Here is a 21809-nt window from a genome sequence, read left to right as displayed (position 1 = left end):
ATTAGGGCTTACACGACCCATTAGGGTTTCAAGCACCCCTAAACAAATCAAACTCAACGAGGCAAGCACACCGCCACCCGACACGGCGTCCGGTGGCGGTAGCCACCACCCTGAGGTGGTGGTTTTCAATTTCTTTTCATTATTGCATTTCGTTACAATTTACAAATACATCCAATTAACACACACACACACACAAACCCTAATGACACACACACACTCACTAATAAACACACACACACAACCACCTTGGTGGCCGGCGGTGGCGCATGGCGGCAGCCACCATGGCTGGTGGCCATGGTGGTCATCTTCTCCGTTTTCCGGCCATATGGCGCAAACAACTTCAAGACCACAATAAACAACTGATATACTCGAACACATAAAGGCCCAACCACCTCCCAAGTGGCTAACGTCGCTTGAACGATGAGATCAGCGGCCAAAGAAACGTCGGCGGCGACAATGGTGTTAACGACATCAATACCAAGAGAGGGACGACGGAAAGGAGAAGGGAACGACGGTTAACCTCACTGATGGCTTCCTAGTCGCTCCTGACTCACACATGACGAATGACTTGAACTCCCTCGGCAGTTCCCCGGTCACCTACGACATCCGACAGCAAGATCGTGGTTGTGGCGCTTCGATGGCAGAACAACGGCGACAACGAGCTTGGCAACACAGCGGCGGCGGCGACGGCTAAAGAGTGCTCTCATGAAAACGACTAATGGAGATTAGATTTAGGGTTCGCTGCATCACTAAAATGAGAGGGAGGGAAATAGAAGGAGAAGAATGGAGGGACGGTGGCAGCGCTGAGGTCGCTGGCGGTCTTCGCTGATTGGAAAAAGGCATGACGGTTGTACGATGGCTGAGGATGGATCCGGAATGATGGTGGCACCGGTGAGGGGGCATAAGGGTGGGTGGCGGCTGAACATGGATTAGGGTTAGGGTTGCACAACACTTAAATACCGACTCCATATAAACATTTTCCATAATGATGCAAATGACCCCTCCCCATATTAATCTCTTTAAAATAAATCTGAAATTTACGATTTAGCCCCCACCTTCTGAATTCTCTTTCAAATCCAGTCCAATACTTACCCAACTGCCCCTCCCTCTACAAAACCTTTTCAACATAGGTCCAAAAGTTACTCTTTAGCCTCTGATTCAATAAATTCTGTACAAATTAAGTTCCAAAATTATACTTTAATCCCTGGAGATTCAAATCATGACATTTGGCTATATATAATAATAATAAATTTACATTTCAGGGTTCCAGATTTATTATTTACTTATTTTATTTAAAACGGAATGTTACACTAATTTTCTTATATATTTCAATCAACTTATGATTTTGACATATATAATTTTCCTAAAAGATATTTCTACATGAATTACCGAATCCGAGTACTCCTTACCCGACTGTCGGCCAAGTAAGTACCGGGTAACGAGTTCTACAACCTTGATCGTGACTGTGAATCTTCCACCACATTTTAAGTCCATCAGTACTTGTAAGTCTACCAAACTCATGGAGTTTCTTATTCATCTTTGTTTGCTTCATTTATTGCTAATATACATAATATGTGAGAAACCGAGTCCTATAGAGAGGCCGTTTATGATCTCCTTTGGCAGAATTCTTTGATGGAGGAACTTACGACTCTTCACTAGACTCATAGGAAGGATTAGTTTAACTCACACAAAAATTAATGACAAAAATGATGAACATCATACTCTAATAACACAGTTACAACCATTTGTTAGTGAAGATATTCCAAATGGATGTTAAGAATATGTTTTTGAATGATGATCTTCATGAGGAGGTTTACATGACTCCTCCCCTAAGTGTTGCCCACCAACCGTGTGAAGTTTGTTGGCTTCGAAAATTCATGTATATATGGTCTCAAAAAAACTCTTTGTACTTGGTTTGAGAATTTTTTTATGGTGATTACTTGTGTATAATTGTTCCATAAAAATAGTTTTTAACATATAAAGGTGTAAAATTTAAAAAAATTAAAAGATACTAAAATCTATTTGAGGTGGAAGTTTAAAATCACAACGCTAAATAATTTTTTTCTTTAACTCGAGTATTTTAATAAAACTAAAAAAAGTTATTAAAATCTTGCTATGAACATACCTATTATGGGATACCGTTATTTACATTTTACATGTAAATAAGAAATTATTAATGAGTGATACTGTTCTCGACTTGTTCGTTACAATGTTCATTTTGTTATTCAAAGTGCGAATTATTTTTTTCTCATTATTTTAAACCATTTAATTTAAAATGATATGTTTTTTTTAAAACACATGTTTTAGTGTTAAATTAGATTATTACGATTACGATAAGCTTTTTCAAATATGTGACCAACTAATAATCATCCCAATAAATACAATTATTTTGAAATTTTTAACAAATTCTGTTTTTCTTTTTTGCAAAAGGATGCCCCAAAATCAGGATGATATATATGTCGTGTATATGAAATATCACAATTTAAGGTAGGGTAGGGATCCAACATTGTATCGTGCTTCAATATCAATCTGTGGGACCGTTGACTGTTGACTGTATTCTTTGAGCTGTACCCTGTAGTACGTTACGCAATGCTGTTAGTACCTTGATTATGACTGTTAGACTGCATTACTTCCATTCATCCAAATCCGTGGTATTTGCAGCGCAACAGCAATAATTGATGCTTGTTCATACTTGATATATTGGCCTTCTTCACAATTCCAACCACTTGTTCACATACACACTTTACAAAGCAACAAAAACAGCAAGCATTAGCACAGGCGCATATAGTAGAGCGAGGTACGTTTTTGTTGAAAGTTTTTCTCTTTGTTTATGAATAACTTTTCTTAGCTGTTATTTGTTTTGAATCTATCGATCCTTGACGAAATTATCTGAAAAAAAATGTTTGCTTTGTTACCCGTTGTGGATTGTTCGTCTATGCTCCACATATAAATCAAGTAAATGTTTAAATGAATGACAGTGCCTCCTCATTTCCCTCTTTTGATTATTGAACAATGTTTTGGAGGAATGTTTTTTTTAGGACAGATCACATAGAGATCAGTTCTAGCCTTAATATCACTGTAGGACTCTGTTTACAACTAATAAATCTCTAATTAAAAGGCACCATATTTTGTTCCTCATCTTTCACAATTTCACATGATGATGAAGATGTTGAAATTAATAATCTATTCCCACTTTCAATCATTTAAAAAAAAACCAAGGCTAAGTTGACAAGGGAAGACAAGCAGCAAATTAACTGTGAATTTTCATATACATTAATTTACCAACTACCAATTCTTTTCTAGCCAAACGTGTCATGTGTCCTAAATCCTGAGGGAAACTTTTATAACACTAATTATCTATGGATTATATATGATAATTGAAAAAAGATAGCTAAGCAAGTTAATAATTAATAACTTTTAACAATTTCATTGTCTTTTTTTATCTGTTACAGGTCTTTGTAAAAGCTAGAATATTAAAAGATGGAGTTTGCATCTGCAATAATTGGTCCTATTGTTGAATCTTTAATCGCTCCTGTGAAGAAACAGTTGGGATATCTCTTTTCCTCCATGAAACATGTTAGGAACATGAATACTAAAATGAAGCAGCTGGATGGTACAAGCAGTGATGTTAAAAAGCACATGGACGCTAACAATAGAAGTTATCTGGAGATACCTACTCGTGTACCGGGTTGGTTGGAAGAGGTTGAAAAGATTAAAAAAGATGCTCAAAGCATTTCAAGCACCGGGAATGGATGTTTCAACATGAAAATGAGGTATCGAGCAGGTAGGAATGCATTCAAGATTAAGGAGGAGATGGAAAGTCTTATGGATGAAAATAGTAACATAATTTGGACAGATGCTCCAAAACCTCTTGGAAAAGTGAACTCGAAAATCGCATCCAGTTCTGCACCTTCGGATGGTGACGCCCAAAATCACTTCAAATCAAGAGAGAAGACTTTCAAGGATACGCTTGGGTTCCTTCAACAAAATCACAAGAGCCAAATGATAGCCATATGCGGAATGGGTGGTGTGGGAAAAACCACGATGATGGAACAACTGAAAAAGACTGCAGGAGATACAAAAATGTTTGATTATGTTCTGAAGGTGGTTATTGGGCAACAAATTAACATGTTTTCTGTTCAGCAAGCTTTGGCTGAATACATAAGTCTATCTATATCTGAAATGAATACAACAACAAGGGCAGAACGTCTTCGTATATCATTTACGAACCTGGCAGAACGAAAACAAAAGGTTTTGGTGATATTAGATGATGTATGGGAGATGATTAAACTCAATGATATTGGACTTAATCCTTTGCCTAACGGCTTCAAGTTATTGCTGACATCACGGTATGAAAAAATTTGCACAGAAATTGCAGCAGGTTATTTAGATTTGAAAATAGTTAGAGTGGAAGTGATGGAGGAGCCCGAAGCACAGAACTTCTTTTGGCAAATTACAGGTGCTTTAAACCAACATGATCAGGAGCTCAATAAAATAGGAACAGAGATCGTGAGAAGATGTGGCTTTCTGCCCCTTGCTATTAATCTCGTTGCCATTCGTCTTAAGTTTGAAGAAAAGGTTGCATGGAGAGATACACTCCGCCGTTTGGAGAATAAAAATCTTGATTATGTGCAAGAAAGTGTTAAGATAAGTTATGACTATATAAAAGAAGAGGAGGAAAAAGAGATCTTTCTTCTTTGTGGCTTGTTTCCTGATGACTTTAATATTCCAATCGAGGAACTCACAAGATATGCATGGGGCCTACGGTTGTTAAATGGGGTTTCTACTTTGGGAGAGGCTAGAGACAGGACAGAGACATGTGTGCAGAGTCTCAAAAAAGCAAATTTGTTGATGGATAGCGATTACATTGGGTGTGTCAAAATGCATGATCTTGTGCTCGATTTTGTTTTAGGTAGAGTTTCTAAGGGTGACCATCCATGGATAATCAACCATGGTGATATTTCAAAGTGGAGTAGTGCTGGAATGAGTGAGTCTTGTAACAGAATTTCTATTACTTGCAGGGGTATGTTTGAGTTTCCTAGAGACTTTAAATACCCAAACCTTGCACTTTTGAGACTTATGCATGGAGATAAGTCGCTTACGTTTCCTGAAGATTTTTATAAACAAATGGAAGATCTTGAAGTTGTAGCCTATGAAAAAATGCAGTATCCGTTGCTTCCTCGATCACTTGAATGCTCCACCAAGCTACGAACACTCATTCTCCACCAGTGCCTATTGATGTTTGATTGCTCTGCTATTGGTGAACTCTTGAATCTGGAAGTGCTCAGTTTTGCTCATTGTGGCATCACACATTTACCATCCACAATTGGAAATTTGAAGAAGCTAAAGCTACTGGATTTGACAGGGTGTGTAAATCTTCGTATTGATAATGGTGTCTTGATAAATTTGGTTGAGCTTCAAGAGCTTTATATGAGAGTTAATAATAGAAAGGCAATCAGGTTCACAAATGGCAATTGTGCTGAATTAGCAGAGCTTTCAAAGCACCTTTCTGCATTAGAAGTTGAGTTCTTTGACAACAATGATACGCCCAAGAATATGCTGTTAACTGAACTTAAAAGGTTCAGGATCTCTATGGGATGTGGTTTAGGAGACAATACTCACAAAAATATGCATTCATTTGAAAACACATTGAGGTTGGTCACTAACAAAGATGAGCTATTGGAATCTAGCATCAATGAGTTGTTTGAGAAAACTGAGGTGCTTTATTTGGAGGTGGATGGTATGAATGATATTGAAGAAGTTTTAGTGGAATATGTTCATCTCCCTCAACAGTCATTTAATAATTTAAGAGTCCTTGATGTTAATAACTGTGAAAACTTGAAGTACCTCTTCACAGTCCCTATTGCAAATGGTTTGGTGAAGCTTGAGTGCCTCACAGTTTCAGATTGCCCTGTTCTGGAAGTACTTGCACATAGTGAGAATGGTGGAGATGGGGCAATTAAGTTTCAGGGGCTAAAGGTTCTAAGATTGGATAGCCTACCAAAGTTGATAGGTCTTTGCAACACTGCTAATGTAATTGAGCTACCACAGCTGGTGGAGTTGGAACTTGATGGCCTTCCTAATTTCAGTAGCATTTATCCAGAGAAAACATCTGCAACATCTTCGATGTCCAGTAATGTCTCTGCAATTCAACCATTCTTTAACAAACAGGTACCGCTATATTAGGATTTATGTTGACAGTTTCATAGATTTTCTTTGTAATGAAAATCTGTATTGATTAGATTGTGAATTTGTGATCCCCCAAACAAACTATTTTAAGTTTGATTTCACTACAATTATCAACATGTCTTAATTATTGTGCAGATGCTGATTCCTAAGTTGGAGAAATTGGGGATTTGGAGGATGGATAAGCTGAAAGAGATATGGCCTTATCAATTTAGTAGTAGTGACGAAGTTAATGCCTGCATGTTGAGAGAGATTAGAGTGAGCAGCTGTGATAATCTTGTGAATCTGTTTCCAACCAATCCCATGTCTTTGTTGGGTCGTCTGGAAGTGCTTGATGTTAGAGAATGTGGAAGCATTGAAGTGTTGTTTAACATTGACATGAGTTGTGTTGGTGAAACTGAAGAATACAGTAGCAGCTTGAGAGAAATTAAAGTATCTAAATTGGAGAAGCTAAGAGAGTTGTGGAGGATGAAAGGTGAAAGTAGCTCTGATATCCTTATCCGTACCTTTCAAGCTGTTGAAAGTATTGAAATAGGAAAGTGCGAGAGGTTTGTAAACGTATTCACACCGACCGTGACCAATTTTGACGTGAAAACAGTTATGAAAGTGAGTATAGATGGTAGGAGAACGTGGGAAGAAACCAGGGGAAACATTGAATTGGTTCAGAACAACCAAGAGGTATGTGATATCATTGAGCTTTCTATTTTTATTTCTATTTTGATGCTAGAGCACTTATGTATATGTGTCTCTGTACGTACATACACGTATATACATATCACACTACAATTCTTTGGATGTGTTCACACTTTAAAGTGCAATAAGATTATTAATTTGCGTGAAGAGATGTATCCTGACAAATTATTTCTAAATCTTTACACTTCAGTATGTGATAAAGAAAAAGCTAAAACTCCAAATTTAAAAACATGGACAAATTACCTATGTCACTACAACACTTTTAAGTTTGGAGAAGTATTCTATATTTCCCACATTGCTAAAAGTGTGGATCTGTTTTAACCTTCATATTATTATTTGCATATTTATAAGCAAGTTAATGGGGACCAAAATTCCTAAACAATTTGATGGACCTAAACCAAAAAAAAAAAAAAGAGAGAAGAGATAAACACAGGGACCAATTTTGTAATTTCTTGTGAAAAATATCATTTTTACGTATTTGTGTAAGTGCGTGTATTTTACATATTTATTTGTAGGAGATTTGTAATTATATTTGTTGTTGAGATATGTGCAGATTAATGTTATATCCAAGGCAGAGATCATTTCAGAGGTGGATGGTAATATTCCTGACGTTGAATCCTCAATTCATCCCAAACCTTTTCACGTTAATCACCTTCAAACACTTTGGGTAAATGGCGGCTGTAAGGATGTTGAAGTGGTATTTGAGATAGAGAGTTCCAGCAGCAGCAACACAGATTTGACAACAACTCTGCATAAATATAATCATCAACCACCACCACTACTACTTCCCCACCTCAAGGAATTGTGGTTACAAAATATGGAGAGGATGAGTGATGTGTGGAAGTGCAATTGGAAGAAACTTGTAATTCCTCAAAACCAATCACAATCCTACTCATTCCACAACCTCACACATATAATCATGAGAAACTGCAAAAGCATAAAGTACTTATTTTCACCTGTCATGGGCAAACTTCTTCCCAACTTAAAGGAGGTCGGGATAGAAACTTGTGATGGTATTGAAGAAGTTGTTTCAAATAGAGATATTAATGATGAAAATGAAGAAATAATATCTTCTACTCACACAAACACCTTCTCCTCCTTCCCTCTTCTTGAATTTCTCAACCTGTGGAATCTCCCAAGCCTAAAGAGTATCGATGGCGGTACTAGGATCACAACTACTTCCATCCATAATCAGTTCCAGGTATATTTGATTTCTTTTAAGCAAATCCTTTACATATTCAGTTATTTGTTTTATTTGTTTTTTTAATATTCTATTCTCCTTTAGCTGCTTTATATAACTCCCTAAGCTAATTCTTCTGAAGCTAGAAACACAAAATAAATAACTACATACCTATTTTTTTTTTTGTTTTTTTTTTTTTTTAAAATTTTATTCGATTGCATAGGTCACAAAGTTATTTATGATAAGCATGGTTATAAATCATTTAAAATGTTTTGTATCCAGTTTAATTTAGTTAAATTAACTAAAATGGATGGTGGACTCAAACCGGATTGTGAGGGAGAGAAAAAAAATTAATTGATAGATGCATATAAGCCATATCAACATTATTCTTGATTTTTTATTAGGTAATTTGAAAAATGGAACAAAAATGATTTTATTGATGTCTTTTTTGTTGATGCATTTTTTTTTTTTTGAAAAATATACCAATTATAGCACCAATATGGTGGTCTTGTGTCATTTATTAAAGGCTAAAATGATAGAAATAGCAATTTACTTTCATTTATTTGCTTATAACTAAGAGCATCCTACTTTCATTTTTTCCTATTAAAGCATTGTACTTTCAGAAACCCACCCAATTCTAGCAATGTCATCCAAATACAAAGGATTTCTATTTCTGCAATAGAAAGAAATGAAAGTAGGATGCTATAACAAACGAATAAATGGAAATGTGTTTCTATTTCTTGCATTTAGCCCTTCTTTTGTACAGACAAGTAAAATTCATAGCTATAAATCTAGGTGAAATATTTGTATATTTTATGGTTTATATCATGCTTGCATTTGTTTATATCTCATATTCATTGTCTTTTTTAGTTTTGAAGTTGAGACTAACCATTATAATGACCACCATGTCCACTTCCTGTGTCATACTTTGATTCTGCACCAGAAATATATCTTGATTAATTGCTAATCAAAGTCTGTTCATTTTCAAGTTTTAATTTGAATGAATGCTAATTAGTTGTGTTAATTAGCACCTTTATGTATTCAATTATTTGTTTTATTTCTTTTTTTAATATTCTCTTCTCCATTAGTTGTGTGATATAATTCCATTAGCTAATACTTCTGAAGCTGGAAAGACAAAAATGAATAACTGCATGCATAATATTTAATAGTTTTTTCATTTGCGTAGGTCATTAAATTGATTTATGATAAGACCGGATTGTGAGGAAGAGAAAAAAATTGATTGATTGATGTATATAAGTCATGAAAAATAGAACAAAAATGATTTTATTGATGCATTTTTTTTTGTTTCCTAGCATGCGCTAGTTTGGCTTAATAAAATTTGGTTTGCTGTTTAAAAGAAATATTTTTTTTGCTGACATCAAACAAAAGAATATGAAACTTTACATAACTGTATCTCGTGTGCCAACTGAAAATATATAAATACAATATGTGGCAAAAGGCTCCTGTTTACAACTTCTTTTGTACCAGAAAAGTGTCATATTTAAAATATTAACTAACTTTATGACATTGAACTATCAGAGTCAAATGTCAAGAGTGTCAATTTTGGAAATATCTCTAGATCTTAATTTATCAAGTATAATTAACCAAGTCTTTACTGAAAAGGACTCCCTTGAAAAAATCTTTGTTCTAAGCATGCTTTCGATCTATTTAGAATATTAGAATTAAGATAGATTTTACACTATACAAATAATGAAAATTCATAGATGTATAATAAATTAACATGAAGAAGATGATGCATGTAATCAGCGGAAGTACGGAAATATAAGCATATTGATTGCAAACTCATTTCTGAATAATAAATTTAGAAGTAATGTTATGTTTTCGTTTTCTCACATTGAGGGGGTAATGGGTTATATATAGAGTCCAATGATATTTGTTTTCTCTTCATAAATCATGGCACTATACTAATTTTGAATTGGGTATATTTTAGTCATTTTTTTTGTTCAACATACTTTCCTTTATTTTCTTATTATAAAATCCTACTTTCATTTATTCCAGTTATAGCATCATACTTTGAAAAATATACCTAATAATATGTGGCTACAATGGCCTGAAAAGAAAAGTTGAAAGTAAAATGCTATAAATGGGTGGATTTTAAAAGTACCTATATGAAAGTAGCAATTTTTTTTATCGATTTGCTTATCAGATCATCTTACTTTCACTTTTTCCTATTAAAGCATTCTACTTTAAGAAACCCACCCAATTATAGCAGTGTCATCTAAATACAAAGGATTTCTGTTGCTGTAATAGAAAGAAATGAAAGTAGGATGCTTTAATAAAATAATAAATGGAAATGCGTTGCTATTTCTAGCATTTATCCATTCTTCAATACAGACAAGTAAAGTTCAGAGTTACAATATTCTGTATATTTTACGGTTTTTATCATGCTTGTATGTGTTTATACACGTGTTCCAGCAGACACGCCTGAAATATATATGTTGATTAATTGCTAATCAAAGTCTGTTCATTTTCAAGTTTTAATTTGAATAAATGCTAATTAATTGTGTTAATTAGCACCCTGGCAGTTTTGTTTTTTCTTGTTTCTATTTTCTTTTTTGTAGCTGTTCAAAATCTCCTGTAAGCCTATATAATTAAGGCCACTTTTATGATTGATTTAGTATACCTTTTCTTTCATCCACCATCTACTTGTTCTCTCTTGCCAACAACATAAAGCATAGCATACAACTGATTTCTTGTTTTTAGTTATTTGGCTATATATATAACAAGGGTATTTTGGTCATTTGACAAACCTTCTTCCTTAACGGAGTGGAGTCCAAACACCACGATCTGATTTCTCTTAATTCATTTTTTCACCATAAAATCCAACATGAACTTTGTCTTGTAAACCATTTGAATCTTTCACATGTAGGCCCAGATTTTTTGGCCTAGGTGGTCTTCTATGTTTATGCTGATTCTGTGTCTTTCAGAAGTATGCTTCTTATGATCCTTCCACTCTCTTCATGTTGTTGATTCTGTCTGTCACCACCAGAACCTCATAAAAGTTTCTGCTGAGGTGTCATGCCAGTGGTGACCTGGAATTTGTGAAAAGTCCAATGGCATTTATTTTCTCTTCATAAATCATGGCACTCTACTTCAGCTTGCCTTATGCTGACCACTTTGACCTGCTATAGCAGGTTAAAGTGGTCACTATAGAAAATTTTGTCAAAGTTGAGTGGCTTTAGTGAAATTAAGTGGACTAAACTTTGACAACCTTTTCAATTATGACCACTTTAACCTGCTATAGTAGGTCAAATTTGTCAATATAGAAAGAAATTTCAAACTTGGGTAGGTTTGATGAGCTAAAACTGAAATGGAGTTGTTAAACTGCAAAAAATTGGCCGAAATATTGTGATTTTTCTGTATATTGCCTTTTTGTAGTTCAACTTACATTGTCGATGTTACTAAACTACCTTAGTTGTGGGAAGCACTTTTGTTTGTAACCACATTTCTAGAAACAAATATCGCCTTAGATTGTAGAGTGCATGTACATAGCAAACAGCTAAGCTTTGTTAATTCAATCAGCTCCATTGATTTTTCATGTGTTGTTGTAGTGTTCTCAAGTCGGTGTTGCTTCTTGGTTCTTATGCCAATACTCCAAAAAGATTGATATAAGAAATTGCCCTGCCCTATCAAGAGTGTTTCCATCCAATGTAGTGGGACAACTGAATAAGCTTGAAGAGTTGAGAATAGTAGAATGTAAGTCAATGGTAGAGATATTTGAAAGTAAAGAAATAAACAAAGATGGTGTTGATAGTACTACGAATGTTGGTGATGGAAGTGATGATACTTGTACTGCAATCACCCTCCCAAGGTCGGCCAATATGACTCTGCTTCAATTGCCCAACCTAACAATATTGGTCATCAGTGAATGTGAAGTTTTGGAATATATATTCACAAGTTCCACACTTGAAAGCCTTAAGCAACTCAAAGAATTGACTGTAGCAGAATGCAAGGCAATGCAAGTGATTGTGAAGGAAGACGGAGATTTACCAGAACTCAAGGGTATCTTCCCTCGTCTCAAGTCCCTTACACTTGCAGATTTACCAGATCTCAAGGGTTTCTTCTTGGGGAAGAATGAGTTCAAGTGGAAAGCATTGGAAAAGGTTAAGATTTATGGCTGCCCACAAATGATGAATTTCACATCTGGTCACTCCATGACTCCGAAGCTCAACTACATACATACAGAATTAGGCAAGCATAGTCTTGATCAATGTGGCCTCAACTTCCATTTGACCAATGCTACACAAGAGGTATGTTGTTACTTTACTTCATCATTTAAACAGATGATCAGCATGTCGTTTTATTGATCATGTCGTTTTATGGTGTTCAACATATTATTTGCTTACAAAAATTAGGTGGCAGGTTGATATTTGTATACCAGAAGGAAACATAAAACAAAACCAAATGAAAATACATATATAACCACTTCCCTTTTTTATATCCATGAAAAGCTATGAAAATATGCAATCTTATTTTTTATTATAAATTAATATTTCATTCCTAAGATATTAAGTTGTCTCTTATGTTACGAAAGATGTTATATTCACTCATTCATAAGTTAAGCCACGTATTTTTTAAGTCAAGCTGTTAGATGAGCTAATATATCATTTATATCGTTTTTATCCAATTTAATCCCATCATCTAACATATTTTATAAATATTGTGATGTTAGTTATTACTTAATCAAGTTGTTCTTTTCTTTCTCATCTTTTACAAGCGAAACATTTATGAAGCGTTTATTACCTAAAATTGATGAAAATAGTATAGTTGAGATGATTGTAAAAGTATTAAGTATATTATCAACATATCATTTGTTGTATTTGACAATGCAATAAAAAACACAATAACATAATTATTATTTTTTTCCTTAAAAAATTGGATGTAAATATTCAGTACATGAAAAATTACCCTTTTTGAAGTAACCAAACACTTAACTTTTACTTTTTAATTTATCCCCCCCCCCCCCCCCCCCCCCCCACACACACACACAAACTATAATTTTTACTTTTAATCGATAACAATCTAAATTATTTGAACAAATGCAATATATAAATCAGAAATTTTCTTCACAGTGCTCATCTTCACAAAAAATAATGTAAGCAGTGTCATAAACTAGGTTGTTGATTGGAAATACATGTTGGCTCATTGAAGAATAACAGAACTTGAAATCCTTTAATATGTTTGTAATATTAAATGTATTTTTCTTTAGTAATTGTCGTGTTTGTGATGATCTATCTATGTTTGATTTTTCTTAGCAGACTCAACTCCCTATGTGCTCTACTCCAGATTTGATAAAGCTAGTTCAATTCCCGTGGTCTTTTTCAAATTTAGTTGAAGTAGATGCACAAAGGAGTGACAAATTGTTGAAAAGCCGCATAATTTTTCCATGCAAGGAGTTGCTTAATCTGAAGAATCTTGAAAAGCTTTCTATTACCAATGCATATGAATCTGTAACAGATGAGGTATTTGAAGTAGCAGAAGGGACAAATGAAGATGTGGATATTGGAACACAATCTGTTGTGGTATTTGAGAAGCTGAAAGAGGTGACTTTGGGTGGAATAAATAATCTGAAGCATGTGTGGAAGAGCAATCGGTGGATAGTGTTGAACTTTCCAAACCTTACAAAGGTCTCAATTGTAAGTTGTAAGCTTCTTGGACACGTTTTCAGTAGTTGCATGGTTGGTAGTCTATTGCAGCTCCAAGAGCTAAAAATAAGTGACTGCAAGAGTATGGATGTGATTGTGAAGCAAGTTGAAGATTCCGAAACCAGACCGACTACTGAGGTTGTGTTCCCTTGTCTGAAATCCATTACACTTCACAACCTTCCAAATCTCATGGGATTTTGCCTGGGGAAGGAGGCTTTTGAATGGCCATCATTAGATACTTTGGAAATCAAATATTGTCCAAAAATAACAGTATTCACAAATGGGCAATCAACTACTCCGGAGCTAAAGTTAATAGATACAACTTTTGGATTTTGTCATGTAACAGAAGAACCCAACTCTTTTATAAAGACCTATCAACAAGAGGTATGTGGTGTCACCTTTGGTTATTATTAACAGACTAATGTTTTTTCCAACAAAAACTTTACATTACTCTCTAATTTACCACTTTTTTGTAATCTCCTACAGGGATGGCAGTTCTAGAGGAACATTTGAATTCACACGTGCAGTTTGGCTCATTTTGAAGTCAGCTATATAGCATAGGTATGATTACATCGTACACTTGTTTCCTTCTTCCTAATCATGTACATGTTTCTCTACCTTAATTATCTGATCATTGAATTGACTTGTAATCAGAGTTGCTTGCTTAAAATTTCAATTCGAATTATTGAATTTCTAGTTTCATGTAATCTCATGTATGATGTGTCCATTTCTTCTATTTGATTAAGATGTGACTAACTTAGCAATAATTACACAAGTTTTTTTTTGGTTGGTTTGTACATATTCAATTATTTTAAATAATGCATAAATTCAGGGGTTGAAGGTGCATAGAATGGTAATACATAGATGAAACTCTCTTAGCACATACTGGACAAGAAAGAAAAGAAAAAGAATGAATAACCTAAAACTGCCCTTAATTCAACAGATCTGTGTTCTTTATTTTTATGAACACCAAGTGTTTGATAAAATTCTTCAATGGCACCTCTTGTAAGTTGAGTGTATTTTTCATTTTTTTCTGAAATAGCCTCACTGGCAATTTATCCTATCTATGATACATTTGCTGTTCCTGTTATTATACCAAAGATAAGAAAATTGGATAATAGAGTCCACAATCTCACTCCGCCTTATCTTTCCTCAAACAAACACTTTTTTATTTCTGAACCTCCAGATATACCAAATAGAAATTCAGACCACAGTATCCAAGACAACTTTCTTTTTCGAAGCGATAGGCAACTGATCCACCAACATAAACAAATCAGGAACGGAATCAAAAGGAATTTGTGAAATCTCCAACCATTTAAAAATCTCAAACCAAGTCCTGGCAGCAACCTCACATTTCAAATGATCTTGTTGCTCAACCTCTACATTACAAATAGTGTAAGTTGAGTGTATTAATTAGCCCTGTCGAAAATACCCGATACCCGAATTACCCGCCCGATTTTTTCGGGTAACGGGTAAATCGGGTCGGGTAAATCGGGTATCGGGTAAATTTTCCGGGTAATCGGGTTACCCGATTTTTTTTCGGGTCGGGTAAAGGGTACATTTTTTGGATTTCGGGTATACCCGAATTACCCGAATTACCCAAATTATTTTAAAATTTCATTTTTCTTATAGAGCTTGTACTATATAGCAAGTATTTGATCACGCTTAAACTAATATCATTATTATAAAACATAAATATATTTATTATGACAATACGACACTAACAATATTAAAAGTAATTTTTATATATCATCACGTTCTTTAAAACTTAACTGTTTTCTATATTATAGTTTTTATTACAATTAACAAACTCATTATCTTGACGAAACTTTAAAACATGGCAAAACTTATGACTACGTTTATCTTAAACATTTTAAACTTTTAAATTAAGATCTTTAGGTATTTGTTTTTTTAACATCTTATTAGATTAGATTAAGTCGTTACAAAAATACTTGATATCTCATGTATTATTGAGTAGAAAATCTCAATGTTCAAAGCTTGAGTAACTTCGTTTATGTCTCGTTTGTTTATATAAACAAGACTAATAAAGCACGACGTATTTATTCCATTAAATTTATTTTTAGGTGAAATTCAAAAAAAAAATCATATATTTCGGGTAATACCCGAATTACCCAAACCCGACCCGATACCCGAATTACCCGAATTTAGTTTGGGTAGGGTAACGGGTAATTTTTCTAACATGAAAAACCCGAATTACCCGACCCGAATTACCCGAAACCCGAAAAAATTACCCGTTCAACACCCCTAGTATTAATGTTTGATTTGTATAAAAGCACTTCATTCTTGAAGAAGTGAGTCTCAACTACAAATGCTTTATTAGCAAAGATCATAAAGCTCTGTTTTGTTTTCAACTTCTGAGATAAAAAGAATGAAATTCGGTTATATATATCTTCTTATGTTCTGTGCAGGTTTTTATCGTCGCCTTCAATGAATATATCTCATGACGATTTCAAATAAACCATTGTTCATGAAAGCCTGAGAAATGACGATAATGCCCTTGACTATGAGCCACCCAGTATGAAGGAAATACCAATCAAGAAAACCAATGGGACCTGTATGGACTATGAAAAAGAGAATATGGAAATGATAGATGTTGAAATGATGAAGGCATTTTGTATCACTCTTTATTTTCTATTTTTTTTTTTTTTTTTGGTTTTTCATTAGGGTTCATAATTTTTGTTGATGAAGGTTTCTCATAGTGAGGTTACACATTAATATTAAAAAAGTTTCCGATTACATCTAAAAAGTTTCATTGCCCCTCCCTCAAAACAGAATCTAAACCTCAGGAAACAATTAGGGGAGTGAAAAAGAGTGACAGCAATACTGGTATAACTTACACTGACTCCAAAGGTGATTTGGAGACACAAAACAGGTATTTTAAACTTGTTATTTTATCTACGCGTCTTGTTCTTTCAATCATTGAAATAAAAAGAGTTAGTTACAAGAATGGTCCTTGTGTTATACCCACTGTTGCATATTCAGTCCAATGTTTTTTTTTTTCTGTTTCAAATTGGTCCCTAACATTGGTTTTTGTTTCTGATTTGTCACTGATCCATGTAAAATGACATCTAATAATAGTTTAAAATAAACAAATTATAGAAAAGTTAAAAAGAAGAGTCAAATTACATTTTTGTTCCTTGAGTATGGTTGCTTTTTGCAATTTTGGTACTAAAAGGTTTTCTTTTGCATTTTTTGTCCTTATTTGACATTCGTGTAATGTTTTTGGTCCCGGTTCCAAATTAAGTGACCATTTTGGTCTATGGGTGTGATTTTTGCAATTTCGATCCCAAAAATAGCCCATTTTACTAGGAACAGGGACAAAAACGTTACAAAAATCTTAAATAAGGACCAAATTAGCATGACAACCTTTTGGGACCAAAATTAAAAACATCAGCTATACTTGGGGACCAAAAATGCAATGTTCTTTAAAAAGAAACATGTGAGGGTAGAAAAGTCATTTTATCATAGAAGTTGGACTGAATCTGAAATGTTGGGAATAACACAGGGACCATTCTTGTAATTACTCTAAAAGAGAATAGAAGTTGGTAACAGATGTATGTCTTATGATGGGTGCAGGTTTCCATCGCCACCATCAATGAATATATCTCATGATGACGATTTCGACTTAACCATTGTTCATGAAACCCCGAGAAATGACGATAATGCCCTTGACCATGAGCCACCTATTCTGAAGGAAACACCAATCAAGAACAGTTACCCTGCTACTCTTGAATCTGTCTCCGAGTCAACCATAATCCAATCAAAGTTTCCCACTTGTTCCTTTTCTTCCCCTTGTTCCACTTCAGCTTCTGAATGCATGAACACAACAACACCAACACCTAAAAAACAACAAATCCCTCAAACCAATTCACCTCTAGATTCAAGTGTCAATTCCCATTTTCACAAAAGAAGAAAGTCTTCAGCTTTTGCATCAGTCAAAATGTCCTGATTTGATTCCCCCAAACCCAAACCCACATTTCCAGTGAAAGAAACCATGAATCTTGGTGATGAAACCAAGAAGTATCAAAGATCTAAAAATATCGTGTTCACTCTGTAACACTCCATTGGGTCTTGCGGAAAATGACTATTTTGTCCCTTGTTCATCAATGTCATTATCTAAATTGCATTTGGTGTCAAGTTGGAAAGGGAGAGAAAAGGGTGGGACAAGTGTGGCTGTTGTGGTGTCTGATCTTTCATGTGTTGATGGGAGAATTTGGAAAAGAAGTGGTGATGAAGGAATTTGGAGTAAAGAAGATGGCTGTGTATTTAATATGACTTTCTGCCCTTTTTGTAGTGATCAAGACAATTGCCTTGGGTTACATGTTGTGGCAACTGATTCCTCCAATGTGCAGCTTTTAAACAAGGTATGATATCAGTTCATACTGTTATAATATCTTGTTGCATATCCGTTTGATAGTTATTGAGGGCATATTCGTCATTTTGCTGATTTATGTTTTGGGAGTTGGGAGTTGGGATGTATTGAATACGATCACAAATTCTCTTTGATCCTTCGGAGATATACAACCAACTTATATAACTTTTCTATATGCAGGTGCTCTTTTATTCTGACAGACTAGAAATCCAACATATCCATACATCAACAACAAATAAGGTAATTTTGCATACGTCTCAAATCGAAAGCGACTCCCTAAAAACATTTGCAACTTTTGTCTTGTTGAAATCAATCACACAGTCTCAGTCCAATACATACCAAATACAGTACAACATGTTTTGTCCTATACTGTCATGTGTAACAAACACGACTTTAATTGTAGGAAGAATCACCATCTATTGTTACAAGTTTGAGTAAAAGCGTGCTACAAAATCCGTTTGAGAAATTTGCCTACACATCTCCACAAACCAACTCAATAGGTTGGAGAACCACAAAATCTAAGGTCAAAATTGTCTGATATTCTGTTATTTATAGATTCATTAAACGTATTTTAAATTCTAGTTAAAGTCAAACTATGTTTGTTGATCATGCAGATGAGATTACCAAAGAAAGTCCTAGTATCCACTACCAAATATTGATGCCTAACCTTACATGTAAATTCTTAATCATTGCTAAATTGGTTTTAAACCTATTTGGGAAATTTAGGATCTATGCTTATTATTATTAACTTCGTGATGCATTTGAGGTGTATGACCAATAAAATGTGACTATTGTAGTTGTAACATTCTTTATGACCAGCCATAGTTATAATTTTGTTGTTTATAATGTTGTTTTCCTGCATTGGACATCTTAGATAATCAACTCTAACATGTGTTTATTAAAGAGATAATATGTTGATGTGGGAAGTTGGAATGATCAAATGATTAGTATTTAGTAGGTTAAGTGTTTTTAATGGTAAATAATTTTTTTTTACTATAAAATAGCCAACAAGAGCATAAATGTAATATTTTGCTACACATGAAAGTATATTTCACTAATTCAACCATTTAAACCCATGGTCCAAGAAAACCAATGGGACCATTATAGACTATGAAAAAGAGAATACGAAAATAATAGATGTTGAAATGATGAAAGAAACATCTTACTTAAATTTGTATCACTCTTTATTGTCTATTCATTTCCTATTTTCCTATTTGTTTTTCATTTTTCATCAGGCTTCATGATTTTTGTAGATGGTGGTTTCTTATAGTGAGGTCAGACATTAAATTTATGTAAATTTGTGTGTTCAAATTTTAAAAGTCATTCGAACGTATTTGCTATTGATATTTGTTTATTTTGGTTATCATTAATATGGCTCAAAAGGAAAAGGACAACTCTTTGTAGTTAGATAAAAAATTGTGATCAAATTTATTGTGACTGTTGGCGAAATATGAAACAACTAAAGAAGTTTGCAATCACTTGTACATATTGTATACTCAGTCTAATTTTGATAAGTGGTACTGGTTAAAGTCATATATTAAAGCACTTCAATGTAATACTATGAGTGTCCAAGAGAGAAGAGTAACATTTGGCTTTGATAGCATTACGATTTGAATTTGAAGGATCATATGGAATAATCTTTCATTCTACTCTGCTTCCCACTATTCACTTGGTTGTTCATGAATTGATTGTTGAGGAGATCTTAAGTCTCAAGTTTATAATGGGCATAAGCATCTCCTACTTCTAATGTTTTTGTTGTTCTGAAACGAACTTATGCTAGAAACCAGTCTAGCCCAATTCTTAAAGTTGCTTCTAATGAATGAGTTTTTTTATAAACAAAAAAGCCATTGGAAATCTCAGTGCCACTGTTAATAAGGAAAAATAGCAACAACGTTCTCTGTAGCAAAACATACCATTTGGACCCTTTCAGCCACTCTTTTAGTCCTACTGTGTGGACATCCCATTCATTATAGTTTATTTCACCTTTGATAAAGATTGATCCTCATATTATCATTACATACTATTTGCTTTGGATCCTCAAGTTTTTGAGTAGTCCATACAGTTCCTGGCTTCCAATCTTGATGTCATATCATAGGTATTTCTTTGTCCGGTACTTTAGATATCCCTTCATCCTTATGGATCTTGGATTCTTGTGTTGATTTGTCTTCTTTTCGCTTGAGTCGGTCGTTTTCTAATTTGTATCTTTGGCATTCATGTAACACCCGAATTTTTAATACAAAGTACATCCAAAAATTTCATTTTTAATTTACAATTCATAACAAATCTAGTGTATATTCATATTAATAAATCAACAGAAGAAGTTATCAAGACAATCTTAGAATATTCTCGTGTAAGAATCTAAGTCGTGCACTACCAATTCCATGTGGTGCTACTAAGTTTATTTGAACATGAAATACACACACAACAAAATGGTAAGGTACAACTAGATTAGTGAGTAACCAGATAAACAAGATATAAATTAGTTACACAACTATATATATATATATATATATATATATATATATATATATATATATATATATATATCATCAGCGCTATTCAATCAACCAACGTACACTCGGAATAAAATGTTAGTATATAATTCTCCAATAATCAGATTTACATCTCTCTAAGCTGCTTTTTAAACCATTAATTATCCTTTTTAAACCATTAACTATCCTTAATAGACTTACAACCACACAAGCTACTATCAATTCCACATAACCTCTCAGTAGTATCAATACTATCCAAACTACCAATTTATTCAATCAACATTACTCTTACTGACATTACAACCATACAAATTTTCACTACAATATATTCTTTCGCAAATATAGTATGTTGATTTCCAAAGCTACTATTAACTTGCAATTCTCCAATAACAATACACAATATAATATTACGGCCACCAAAGTTGCGATTGACCAATAAGGTTTCAACCTATGGTATTACGACCAATGTTTTAAAAACCGGTTTTTCAGTTGAACCGTTACGGTGACCGGTTTCCGGTTCAACCGGTTCGACTGACGGGTCAATCAGTTTTTATAATTTTCATTTTTTTTTCTATTTTCCTACACACACACACACACACACACACACACATATATATATATATATATATATATATATATATATATATATATATATATATCATGAATTTGGTGTTTACAAGTTAAAACATTAAAAATATACAAAAAAATAAGTTATAGATCAATCCAAGTACATTAAAATAACACATAACAATAAGTTTTAGTGTCGTACATCAATTCATATACATCAAATAGAAAATAAAGTTTAATATCGAAACAAAATATAGTTTTAGATGAATACAAACACATCAAAAAAATTTATAATATTTACCATATGTTTTTATTTTGAGAAAATTAAATAGATTTGAAAAAAAAAATCACCAAAGTTTATTATGCAAATAGTATTGTCTATGTGTTTTTATTTGGTTTAACCGGTTTATTTTGACCGATTCAACCGGGTTTTTTTTCTAAAAACCAGCCGGTTCAATCCGATTCAAAAATCGACGTAAAACCGGTGATAGCTGAACCGCTTCTTCCCCCGGTTCCCGGTCCAACCGGTTCGATCGGCCGGTTCAAATAGGTTTTTAAAACATTGATTACGACCACTAAGGCTACCACAGTTGTCAATTTACACCTATGATATTACGGCCATCATAGCTACC

General features: G+C 33.9%; 1 protein-coding gene across 3 annotated transcripts; it reads left to right on the top strand.

Moving 5' to 3' along the window:
* Positions 1-2648: 2648 nt before the first annotated feature.
* Positions 2649-18923, top strand: LOC111917406 (disease resistance protein At4g27190-like). Of its 3 annotated transcripts, XR_008230106.1 has the most exons (13): positions 2649-2797; positions 3453-6171; positions 6325-6864; positions 7433-8080; positions 11632-12330; positions 13339-14109; positions 14212-14286; positions 14912-15120; positions 16155-16618; positions 17323-18110; positions 18299-18358; positions 18522-18641; positions 18733-18923. XR_008230106.1 is itself a non-coding variant. In XM_052768259.1 (7 exons), the coding sequence occupies exons 2-7, from the start codon at positions 3481-3483 to the stop codon at positions 14224-14226; spliced, it is 5364 nt and encodes a 1787-aa protein (XP_052624219.1). In that variant the 5' UTR covers positions 2649-2797; positions 3453-3480; the 3' UTR covers positions 14227-14432. The 3 variants fall into 3 exon arrangements, 1 of the variants encoding a protein (XP_052624219.1); XR_008230105.1 differs by lacking the exon at positions 14912-15120; XM_052768259.1 differs by lacking the exons at positions 14912-15120; positions 16155-16618; positions 17323-18110; ... (1 more) ...; positions 18522-18641; positions 18733-18923 and having other exon boundaries at positions 14212-14432.
* The last annotated feature ends 2886 nt before the right edge of the window (positions 18924-21809 follow it).

The sequence above is a fragment of the Lactuca sativa genome, chromosome 2, assembly GCF_002870075.4.
Source record: "Lactuca sativa cultivar Salinas chromosome 2, Lsat_Salinas_v11, whole genome shotgun sequence".
Taxonomy (NCBI): Eukaryota; Viridiplantae; Streptophyta; class Magnoliopsida; order Asterales; family Asteraceae; genus Lactuca; species Lactuca sativa.
This window is presented reverse-complemented; position numbering and strand designations above follow the sequence as displayed.

Excerpts from the sequence above, each read along its gene's own strand:
- LOC111917406 (XM_052768259.1), top strand. The coding sequence starts at position 3,481 with ATGGAGTTTGCATCTGCAATAATTGGTCCTATTGTTGAATCTTTAATC. Across the intron at positions 6,865-7,432 it reads TGGTTCAGAACAACCAAGAG|ATTAATGTTATATCCAAGGC; the intron begins GTATGTGATATC and ends AGATATGTGCAG. Across the intron at positions 8,081-11,631 it reads CCATCCATAATCAGTTCCAG|TGTTCTCAAGTCGGTGTTGC; the intron begins GTATATTTGATT and ends GTGTTGTTGTAG.